General features: G+C 43.0%; 1 protein-coding gene across 2 annotated transcripts in view; it reads right to left on the bottom strand.

Moving 5' to 3' along the window:
- The window catches only part of CACHD1 (cache domain containing 1), a 138,722-nt gene that overhangs the window by 64,431 nt on the left and 61,735 nt on the right, over positions 1–12,556 (bottom strand). For both annotated transcript variants that reach the window (XM_014456743.2, XM_023754671.1), the window contains one exon: positions 10,731–10,837. In XM_014456743.2, the coding sequence (XP_014312229.1) occupies positions 10,731–10,837 (107 nt within the window). The remainder of the gene's footprint in view (positions 1–10,730; positions 10,838–12,556) is intronic.

Raw genomic sequence — 12,556 nt, 5'->3', positions numbered from 1 at the left:
GCTTACCAGTCTTCAGAGATTTCCCACTAAATCAGAGATTTCCCACTACACCACTCCTAGTACTAAATCCAAACTCGATAGGGCCCTATGCCACCTGGCCCCTTCCTACTTTCCTACCTCACCTTTCTCCTCTCCCCCTCACTATACATCAAGAGCTCTTTCTTTCAGTTTGGCAAATGTGCCAAGCTCTTTGCACAAGGTGGTCCTTAGGTCCCGAATAACTCTTTTCACTCTCAGAGAGGCTTCCCCTCCACTCTCCTCCTCCCTCAGAGCACCCAGTGTTCTCCTTCGTAGCAAAAATGGGTCATGTTCATTGTATTTATGTTTGAAGGTATTCGATTCAAGTCTTTGGTGCAGAGGAGCTGTAAGCTCCAAGAAGGCAGGAGCCCGGTCAGGTCTGCTCTTCACATTTCTGGTCTCCTGGCACAGGCCTGGTTTTTAGGAAGTGCTCCGTCAGTATGTACTGAGTGAACTAGTGACTGATGGTCTTGGTCAAGGCTTTTCACCTATGTCCCCGTCACCTCCCCCGATTTCCTCATCTGTAAAGTAATGGATTCCAACAAGGTGTTCCCAAACCAAAAGAGAAAAGTGTTAAAAGGGCAAAGAATTGAAGGCCAACAGGAGGGAGATACACAGGTTTGCAACGAGAGAGAAAGAGCAAACTTCCAACTGGGTTTAATCAAGTTTATGCTCCCCCCACCCCCCGCCAAAAAAAAAAGTCAGGACAAGAGATAGTAATAATAGTGATCCAAGATTAAACAAAATGTCCAAACAGCGCCAAGAAACACTTAGATGAGAATGATGGAGAAACTTAACCTTGGCATTTAAAAAATAAAGAGCTACCTGTGATGGCACCTTGCTGTTCAAAGGCAAACTCTACCCCTTCCCTCCCCCTCAGCATAGCCTTCAACAAATTGACTATTTCTCCCTCATACAGTTTCTATGTGAATTCTGAGCAAAGACAAACAATTCTGTAATACCCACTGGCTTATTTTTCTTCAACTATCACACACAAACTGTTATCAGAGAAGCAGCTAAGAAGCATGCCTTTCCGCTTTTCAGGTGTTCTTTACATCTCCCATCACTGAGGCTCAAGATCTGCCTGCACACAGTGTACTGAACTGTCTGAGGGTATCTCTAACCTATGGGCCCCAGAGTCCACGGCCCCGAGTATCTTCCCTCCAATTTCACCATCTACATCTAACTTGTTCTAAGCTCATTGACCTCTTCAGTGAAACCCAAACCAACAATGTTTCCGCACTCTTATCTACGCTCTTTCATGCTTCTGTCACCCGGCTGATGAGAAAGGGTTGGGATACAAACCGCTTGTAGTTGGGCTGTGACTATTGTTTTTCTCAACATATTCTCCACCAGGGGGTAGGCACAAGAAGAAAATGCTCTGTAAGAGAAGGCTTCCTGCCTCCCACCTCAAGGAACTCTGGGCTTTCCAATGCCCAGCCCAACACCACCAAGCAAAACACCCACAGCTATCTACCTCCCACGGCTTACCGAATACCAAATACAAGAGCTGTCCTAAATACACAAAGTTGCAGACATATAAAAACACTCCGACTTCCCCAACAGACCAGAAATTACATAGCACCTTTCAGTAATATTCTGTGCAATAGCCCTCATTTCGGGGGTGGATAAAATAAATTAACATTCTGAGGACTCCTAACAATTTCTGGCATTATACCCTATCACATCTTTCCAATGCCTACTCCTCGCTCGCATCTGGGGTATTGCTTTACCGTGTTTTCAGGAGAGGCTGTATTTCATGGACCCCCCAGATATCGTTTATGCTGCTTCAGAAGCGGCAAACATAGCCAGCATTTAACCACGTACCAAGCACTTTACTAAGCCTTTCATATGTATTACCTCAGTTAGTTTTACAACAATCCTAAGAGGTAGGTTTTATCTGTTATTCAGGCAGTTGGCGAGAGCCAGAATGTGGAGGTTCACCCAAGAGATATTACTGTTCCCGTTACAGAGTTAAGGCTATTCTGACTCAGAGAGGGAAGTGACTTGAGCTCTGAGCTGAATGAATCTGGAGCACGTAGCACAGTGATTCCTCTGGATTATACTCGCTAAAGCCCATCACCCAAGTTACATTAATGACCACGGACCCACCTCCCTCACGGTATTTATTTCGGTATAATGTTAAGTAGAGGAATCCTCACAGCTCTGGTTCTGTTCCAAGCTTGTCATGTCTGTTCTAGGCTAATTCTATCATGTAACCAGTCCATTCTGTCCTTCATCCAGTTGCGACAGCCTGGTCATGGGCTCAGAATCCAGAGTAAACTCCTGGGAAAATCCACAATCAGTGTGGGATCTACTACTCTACCCTCTTCCTTTCTAGCAGACCATTCCCAAAGGATCCACAGATCCAGGCGGTCTTCAAACATTCCCGGAAGGAGTAAGGGAGAATAACAGGATGGAGGTCTCAAGCCTGGCTGACCATCACAATCAGCTTTGAAAAATACAGATTCCCAAGCTTCACCAAGCCAACATCCTGGTTCACTTGGTCTGAGCTGGGGGCCAAAAGGTTAAGTGTTCTTAACAGTGTACTCCAGCTGACTTATGATCACTCAGGTGGGACAACTGGACCAAGACATTAAACTTCATTATCCTGTTGCCTTCGTTTCACTTTCTTTCTACACTGTTTCTCTGTCTTCGGCATATAAACACTAAGTATTCCCAATTTAAAAAGTATTAGCAGCAGCAAGAATAAGAAAACCCTTCCTCTCTCTGACCTTTCCCGAAGTTATCAGTGACTTTTCTTAGCCAAGCAGCTTAGAAGAGTGGTGTACAGTGATTCTACACTTCTTCTTTTTAATGTTTTATTGATTTTATAGAGAGAGAGGAAGGGAGAGGGAGATAGAAACATCGATGAAAGAGAACATCGATCGGGGTCTCCTGCTCGCCCCGTACTGGGGATCGGCCTGCCACTGCAACAGGGCACGTGCACTGGATTGATGGGTGACCTCCTGGTGCACGGGTGGATGCTCAGCCACTGAGCCACACAGGCCGGGCTGATTCTCCACCTCTTGCCATCCCACTCACTTCTCACCTGGTCACTTGTTTTTTGCCACAGCCTCTCCTCACCACCCTCTCCACCTCTGGGGGACCTTTAATAGTCTATCTACCCCGGTTTCTCCTTCTTCCAGGCCAACTACACTTCCATCCACTCTCCACAAAGCTTTCTTATCTCCCCTGCTTCAAGTCTTATCAGTTGGTTGATTTCAAGCTAAAAACAAGTAAAAACAAAAACCAAACCCCAACAAAACCTTTAGGCTGGCTTAACGCTATCTTCATTTTCTGTTCCTTACCCCCTCTTACACAGTGATCCCTGCTATCTGCACTTTTTTACAGATTCCGAAATGGGAAATGTGCTTGCCACAAGCCTATCTCCTGGATAATTCCTATTGTCTTTTAAGACACAGCTCAACCTCACAATCTGGGTCAAGTGCCAGGGCTTATCCTTATCATGACAACACTTAGCACTGCACTGTATCTGTCAGCTGATTTTCCTCCTCTTCCGGAGGCCCCCAACACACACGTATACAACTGGCTGTGAACTCTCTGAGGGGAGGAACTCTCCTAATTATCTTGCCATAGTACCATGCGACCATACTGCTGTCTGCTGAGAGAAGCTCTTTATGAGGGAGTGTGAGGAAGGGGTTGCGGTTCATCCTGGGTTTAAGGCAGCCGTGGGCAAACTACGGCCCGTGGGCCGGATCCGGCCCGTTTGAAATGAATAAAACTAAAAAAAAAAAAAAAAGACCGTACCCTTTTATGTAATGATGTTTACTTTGAATTTATATTAGTTCACACAAACACTCCATCCATGCTTTTGTTCCGGCCCTCCGGTCCAGTTTAAGAACCCGTTGTGGCCCTTGAGTCAAAAAGTTTGCCCAACCCTGGTCTAAGGCTTTGGTGAAAAGTAAAATGAAGCTGCTATCAATTGACATGAAACATGAGCCGAGGAGGCGGTTTGGGTAGGAAGAGAGAAGGTTATAAGTTTGGCTTTAGACAGAAAGGGAGTGAAGTATCAACAGGCAGGATGCAGTGGTGGAGATATCTGTCTTCATCTGCAGCAGTCTATTGTGGGGAAGCCACTGAACTAGGAGTCAGGACACAGTGTTTAGAGTCATGTTGGTAGCAGTAGTTTGTTGTTAGACTTTAGAGAGATCAGTTAACTTCTCTGGGCCTGTTTCTCAGCTATAAGATAGAGCAGATACCTCCTTTGGTAAGAATGAGACAAATGTATAAAAAGGTTTGTGAGGCACTAAGAAGTGATGGGTTGATTTTCTTGTGTACAGTGTGTGTCTGGACTCAGCACAGGTGGTTTCATGTGAATGACACTATTCAACTGCATAGTCTGTGTCACTCTATATGCCTGAGACATTTATGTGTTCTAACTTGCTGCTAAGCTAAGGAAACTAGTGCTATCTTACAGCAAATCACATCCACATTTCTTTCTTCACTAAGGTCCTTCCAAAGTCTTGGTTATCCTATCTAATAAAGAGGGAATATGCTACTTGACCCTCATGCTGTTGCAAAGATGGCAGTGCCCACAGCCAATAAGGAGGGAATATGCTAATTGACTGCCCCGCCCACAAAGATGGCAGCGCCCACAACAACAAGATGGTGGCGCCCAGTCCCCTCCACCCCCCAGGCACCCAGGGCCGGCCTGAGGTGCAGGCAAGCCTCAGATGGCACTGCCTAGCTGCCCAGGGCTGCCTGAGGCTCAGGTAACCAGGGCCACCCAAGGCTTGCGCTGCCAGCAGTGGCAGCAGCAGAGGTGTGATGGGGCATCACCTTCCCCTGATTGCTGGGTCGCCTACCGCCCCTAAGGGCGCCCCCACTCCAGTGCATGAATTTTCATACACCCGGCCTCTAGTTCCATTATAAAAGTGAGATAACAACATTACAAAGAAAATCCTAGTTTGTTTCATTTATTCATTCACTCAATAAACATTTGCTGTGTACTTGCTATGGGCAAGGCACTGGATTTTTTTTTTTTTTGTGAGCAGTAGGCACACAAAAAATAAATTAACTGGAGCAGAGGGTCAAGTAGATGTCCAATATAAAAAATTAAAATTCTATAATGAGATGAGCCATATAGTAAAGTAATAAACAAGAGTTGTAGCTGGGCCACCACAGCCTTTGGGCTCTCTGGGTGGTGGCTGGGGACTCTGCTGAGACTGTAGCTCAGCCGGTTTCTCCCACTGCTCAACCCTGCTTCCTTCTCTTTCCCCACAGGCTGCCAGTCCCCATCTCTGAGTCGGCCTCCTGGTAAAACCAACAAGCTACAACAGACAAGGGATTCTCATCTTTGCCACAGGGAAGGTGGAAAAGAGGTTGAAGGAATGAGCAATATTTTATAAGTCAGAGAAGGTAGGAAGTGCATCTTAGGATGAAACAATAATATGAACGAATGTATGGAGGAGGGACAGAGACTGGTGATTTGAAGAAATGAAAGTGATTCCCAGAGGGTAAAGCTCAGAGGGCTTACAGAGGAGAAAGAGGAACAGAAGATGGAGTTGAAAAGCCTCCACCTTTATCTTAGAGGTAAAGGGAAGCTGCCAGAGGGTTTTGAAAAGTGGAGTTACAGAGCAGGTATTTTCAAAATACCAACAGTATGCAGGATATACTGAAGAAAAAAAAGAGGGAAGAGGAGCAGGGAAACATTTTGGGACATAGTAAATAATTATTCCTCTAGAAAGGCAATGAGGATCTAAGTGTGTGGCATCTGCAGTGCAGAAGCCAAAGAAGACTCAAGACACATCTGTGAACTACAAAGTCTGAGCCAAGTTTCCCCTTCAATCAAGGGAGGACAATGAGACCTATGTCACAAACCGGTGTGATGAGCAAGAAGAGGAACACACAGGTAAATAAATGTCCAGGGAGAGATCTTGTACACAGTAAATACCTGACAAACACTCATTCACTCATGCTTTTATTTGGTCACTGACTCAAGTTTAGTCAAAACTGTTCAATAAAACCTGGAGTTGTACTGGGTGGAAAAGGCAAGAAAGAGTTCCCAGTATAACCAGGATGGGGGTATCGATCATTGGGATAATGAGCCAGATTGGGAAGTAAGTTTAGAGGAAAGTTTGTGTTTTGTTTAATTTTTGAGATAACTACAGGATAATCATAGAGAGATGTGTGCCCTGAAGTTGGTTACACAATAAATAAACCCAGAAATAGGTCGTGGGTGGAGATGAAGATCTGGAATTCAGCAGCACATGGTGGGAGTGGAGACTCTGGCTAAATTGACAACATTCAGGGAGGTAACAGTGACGTCAGGACAGTGGAGACATCGACCCTTCGGGACAGAATAATGGAAAAGGAGCCGAGGAGAAACGGGAAAGGACTGAGCAGAGAAGTAAGAGGATAAATGGAAACCAAAGGATGACAGTGAGAAGTTTACATGTCAACTGCCACACAGTGGTCAAGTGAAAATGTGGGTCATTTAAAATCTTTTAAGGGAACAATGATATAGTGAAAAACTGGGACATTCTAAATGTCGAAGTGGAGTAAATTCATTAATTCAACAATATTATGTAGTCACTGCTACAGTGATACAGAAGTATATTTATTTACATATTGGAGGCCCGATGCACGAAATTCGTCCAAGGAGCTCGGCCCTTGCGGCCCTGGCTGCCTCGAGGCCCTGCCCACTTGTCGTTCAGAAGGTTGTTCTGCCATCCGGTCTAATTAGCATATTAGCTCTTTATTATATAGGATGCACAGAAGAATGTTCAGATACTTTGCTAAGTTAAACAGGCTGTATCCATTATGACCATATATGTTATAAGAGAGTATCCTATATACTAAAAGCCTAATATGCAAATTGTCCCCTCAACTGGGAGTTTGACCACTCTCTATGACGTGCGCTGACCACCAGAGGGCAGCACGGAACATGTCGGTGACGCGACACTGCAGTGGGCGGCAGTGGAGGCGCTGCTGGCCCCGAGGGCCCCGCTGAGAGCAGGACCGAGGTGGGATGGTGGAGCAGGTGAGTGAGTGGCGCCAGGCCAAGGCAGGTGCAAGCGGGGCCTGATCACTGTGCAGATGGCGACCAGCGGCGGCAGCGGGGGACGGGCCACTGCCTGGCTCCCAGGTGCTGTGGGAGCCGGGCGGTGGCCCGATGACTCAAGTGGAAGGGGGCTTGTGGGGGCCTGGGGGTTCACGTGCTGCCCAGGGCCCAGAGGTCAGCTGGGACCTACCCTTCCATGTCAGACGCTCGTGCTTCGATCGCCGGCCAGGCCTAGGGACCGCACCCGTTCATGAATTTTGTACACCGGGTGTGTGTGTGTGTGTGTGTGTGTGTGTGTGTGTGTGTGAGTGTGTATGACTATATGTGGCAAAAAATCTTGTAAAAGCAGTATAATAGGATTTCTGTGAGAAACTGTAAGACTAGACTTTGAAGTAGATCGCAGTACAGGAATAGAGCTTGAAGGGGATCAAGGTGAAGAAAAGGGCCCTCAGTGTACTTAATTTTGTATTTGTGTAGGTCACAAACACACACACACGGAAACTGAATCACACAACCTTGAGGAACCTGGAACTCTAAGTGACTGAATAGTTTTTAGATATTATATAAATAATTGCCACATCTTTTATGGCACACATGCAGTCATGGAGCTGGGGTAAGTAGGCATGAAAACAAACCAGAAATTCCTAGTTTGGTTGAATTTATTCTTTTAATTTTAGTTTTTGGAGGTAGAATGCATCTTTTCACTGCATTGGTATTAGCATATTTAACAGCTAACTTCCATAGTATTTTAAAGAAAAGAGAGGAGCCTCTGTAGCACACGGCCAATGTTTGCCAATCATAGAAGCAAGTGAAGAATCCACTCCAGCCTCCAGGCCCACCTGTACCTCCTGCGCGTTTAGTGCTGTAACGTGACTTGCAAATGCCCCTTACACCCCATGAATCCCATTTCTCAGTGAAGACTGCAATGCTACCTAGATCGAAGTTTGCAACTTCAAATGCTCTTTAAATCAAACACAATAAAGTCCAGACACTTTCTCTTTTGGTGAGAAAGACGAACTCCCAGCTCCACTCTCACCTCAATTGCATAACTCAAGAGAGCAAGAGGCAACTTTCCTTGGACTCTTCAAATAAACTCTCTTTAGGGATCAGGCTATGCACAAGAAAATAGCTCAGCAGGAATTTTGAAGAAAAAAGAGAGAGTGAGAAACTAGGGATAAAAGCAGGAAAGAACCTGAACGAAACATTACCAGCACCGTAATATAACACATGCACTGTCAAACATTAGTTATTTGAATGGAATCAGGGACAAGGAGTCAATTTAGAGAGTAGAGATCTGGCAGGAGTGGTTTTAAGAAAAAGAACACACATGTGTGTTGGATGGATGGACATATGACCTAGCTTTGGATAAATGAACTTAAGAATCGTTTACAATTTATGTGAGCCTGTTTCCAGCAAGTCTGAGAGGCAACCTGAAACTGTGTTATCAATTAGGGACTCATTGATGGATTATATACAGTCTGAAAGAGCCTAAGGCTGGATATCTTGCAGATGTAAATATCAGACATGTGATAGCCGATGAAGTACATTAATTCTGCTCTGAAAAGGGGCATGAGCTAGAGAGGAGGAAAAGAAGGAGCGCTGAGGTCACCCTTCAGCATCTACCGCTCCTCTCCTGTTACAAATGATTGCTCAAGAATGTGGACTTTGGGATGCAGCCACTGCCTGGTGGAATGTCACACACTTGACGTGCAAGCAAGTCCGTCCTCAAATACCTGAATATTGCCAAAAGCTGCCTGTAAATCTAGCTACGTCCACTGTGCTGAGAACATCTCTTGTAAGGTAGTATGTTATACTTGAGACGTGCTCTGAGAAATAGCAAAATTCAACATCTCATCTTTATATACCTCCACCCTCACGACCCTCTTCCTTGACCACATAGAAGATGCTTAGGAAATATTTGTTCAATGAATTTTTTTTATACTTATTCATTCTAGTTAGTAGATGGGAGGCCATTACCTGGCAGAAAGAATGGCTGCTGTACTTACTAAGAAAAAGGCACAATAATGCGACTCTTAATGATGGAGACAGTTCTCAACAACGTGCTCATTAGAAACAGATATAAAATAAGGGAATGAGGATAGAGCCACGTGGGCAGCAGCTTCCGGATCCTCCAACGTCTGGCCCACGGAGATGAGTGACCCTGGCAGGGGAGCATTGCTCTGGCTCCCAAGTGAGTATGCAGCCCCTCCGTCTGCCTCAAACTACCTTTCTTACTGTCTCAACCACACGGCCAGGAGAGTAATGGAGCTTCATCTAGAACCTGAGCACCAGACAGGATTGAGTACCAGGGACTTGCTATTAAAGGTACTGTCTACCAGAAAGGAGTAAAAATGCATTGGAAAGTAGTCTGTAATTCCTTCTTGTTTTATTTTCTCCCTGATTATAAAGCAAGGCATGCTTAGTTTAAAATTAATAAAATTGGGAAGTAAAAATAGCCTACTCTTTGTTCCATCACTAAAAAGACGCATGCTATGCAGTAATATTTTTATTAATTCAAATGGCCCACAAATTAACATGTATTATAAAAACCTCAACTATACATATTAGTGGATTAAATTGTGCATTTCTGGGACACATTTAAATCTGATCATGTTCAAAGCTTTATGCTTTGTGCCCGCTATAGACTCTTCCATAATTCATTTCTCTGCCCTTCTGTACTCTCTTCAATTAAGTTTTTTTATGAAAATGATTTTCATTTAGCATCCTTTCTAGTAGCAAACCCAATCTGCTCCAGAAGTTTTCCAGATTCTCAGAACAATAAAAATAATGACTGAATCCATTATGTATTGGTCCACACAATATGTGCCTAGCTAAAAATAAATATTCTGGTCCTCTGGCTTTTCTCTTGGGTTTTACATGTTTGCAAGAGACCTGGAATTTGGGGAATATAGTTCATATTTAAGGATTAGGTCCTTCATCTCTCCAGTGGTAAAGGAAGTCTTGAGACCCTTCTGAACCTTTGATTCTTCCTTGGTAAAATCAGAGAATTGAGGCTGGTAGGCGATTTCTAAAGTCCCTTCCAGCTCTGAAAAGGTGAAGCCTTTAGGTTCTGAGGTCCATCAATCAACAAGTGTGTATAACAAAACCAGAGGGTGAGACATATAAACGGAAACTCCAGGGCAAGAGAGCAGAAGTAGTATGTCACGTTGGAGTTGTGTACATACAGGTGCCCTAGTAATTATTACTATTGCATATAACGGAGTTCCAGTGCGACCAGGAAGAAAGTTCAAACTCAATATAAAGCACCATGACACTGTATTTTAATTACTAGAAAAGCTCCTTCATCATTCTTCCAAAACACTCCCCAAAACAAATTAAAAATTATAAACAGGAAATACAAAGGAATTCAACACCTCCTATTGCAAAGATAACTGAGTCTCTAAAATATCCTTTACAGCAACACATGTAAAACTCCAGCAAATGAGATACCGAAGAGCCTAGCAAGGTACTATAGAGTAAATGCTCAATGCATGGCAGCTCAATTTTCTTCCTTCTTTCCATCTTCTGAATGTCCACGTTCCAGCAAGAAACGTCCAATTTTAAGTATATACTTTTCTTCAAAAGTTAAAGGAAACTGTCTAAAGCAATACATCTATTCATGTACTTAAAGTACTTAAATGTGGTGTGATGCAGTTTATTTGTATAAAACTCAAAGGTCACTGACCTGAATTTAAGTCTCGTCCTGGATTGAAGGCCCGGCTATTCACAGTAGTAGAAAGTCGATCACAACTAATTGTTCTAGATACATTGGTATTGAAGTTCCCATCGAATCTGAAAGAATAAGAGAGTTGGCAATATTTATTTGGTGGTTATTCAATCCAGAAAAACAAACCAACAAAAATAAGAGTTCATACTGTATATAAATTAGGTCAGCTCCTAAACAGTAAAATTGTGATTTAAATTTTAAATATCAAAAAAATTACTGCAGAAGAGTTTTTGGGGAAAAAACAACATTTGCACCCATAAAGTTTTAGAAATCAAGTTCTATTCTAAGGACATGAAGAAATAACCATCCTTCGAATCAACTTTTCTTCCATGAACCTGAGTCAGGCACTATTGATAAAATCATGCAGAAATAGATTCAGACTAGAATTACAAAAATACAGACGTGAGCTCTGATGTTACATATGAAACAATTATTTAAATTATCCTATCTGAAAAATCATGACCAAGAACCAAAATAGAGAGTAGTGCAGGAGAAAGAATGGCTACAGAGTAGGAAAGATCTAGATTTGAATCTCTGCTATGTCACTACTAAATATATGTTACTTGGACAAAATTGTTTAATTTTTCTGACCCTGTTTTCTTACCTGAAAAAAAAAAGAAATAATAAAACTTATTTTCCAAAGCTGTAAAAAAGATGATAAATAATGTACCAAAGTTCATTTCATTGTACATGACATATAGCTTCCACCTTCTAGACCAGTGATGGCGAACCTTTTGAGCTCGGTGTGTCAGCATTTTGAAAAACCCTAACTTAACTCTGGTGCCGTGTCACATATAGAAATTTTTTGATATTTGCAACCATAGTAAAACAAAGACTTCTATTTTTGATATTTATTTTATATATTTAAATGCCATTTAACAAAGAAAAATCAACCAAAAAAATGAGTTTGCGTGTCACCTCTGACACACATGTCATAGGTTCGCCATCACTGTTCTAGACTGTAATGTAAATAAGACCAAAGTCTTTTCTGATTTCCAGTGGTAGTACGATGCGAGTACTAAAGCTAAAACGGTGTTAGTGCTCTGGCCAGCAGCGGATCAATGAATACTAGTGCAATCAATGACTTGTTTGTCAGCACTACCAACAAACTGCAAGAAAATAACAGGAAAATGTACCAACTCTGTCACTAAGAGTATTTTTAAAAGAGAACTTTAACCCAGAAGTAACAAAAGAGAAAAAAGTGAACTTCAAATAACCTATTTAGGATTTCAGATACTAGGAGGACTTATGACGTTTCTTGGACTCCCCAACCCTGATAAATTCAGTCTGAAATTATGTTTTCTAAAATGTGTGAAAATGTGTCCTCAGATGAGAAATGCCACTAATGGAATTCCATTACCGTGGGTAGAGAAGCTATCTCCCCTGTATCACCCAGGAGAAACAATCCTAAAACTCTAGATCCACTTGAGTATTCCCATGAACTTTGATTATCGTTGATCACATCCCATAATACTTAAGAGCTGCAAAACTGAACAGATTGTATAAGCAAGGGGCTAGGTTTTCACAGGGTGTGCTGGGTTCCAAAAGCTAAACGTTTTGTTTTGAAACATATCGTCTCAAAGAAGGAGGTAGGCTTCCGTCCAGCCTCTAACCCAGGACAGAATTACATCAACATCGTCAACTGTGCCTCCAAGGACACAGTTGCTTCACCAACGTGGTCACTCTTCCTTGGACCTGCTCCAATTCGTCTAGACCGGAAGACCGCTGCCTCGAAAGCCACAGATGAAGAGAAAAGAAGAGATTAGTACATCAGCAGCTGGCTG

Source organism: Myotis lucifugus, unplaced genomic scaffold, assembly GCF_000147115.1.
Source record: "Myotis lucifugus unplaced genomic scaffold, Myoluc2.0 scaffold_63, whole genome shotgun sequence".
NCBI classification, from domain to species: domain Eukaryota; kingdom Metazoa; phylum Chordata; class Mammalia; order Chiroptera; family Vespertilionidae; genus Myotis; species Myotis lucifugus.
The sequence above is the reverse complement of the archived record's forward strand: the minus strand, read 5'-3'. Positions and strand labels throughout refer to the sequence as shown.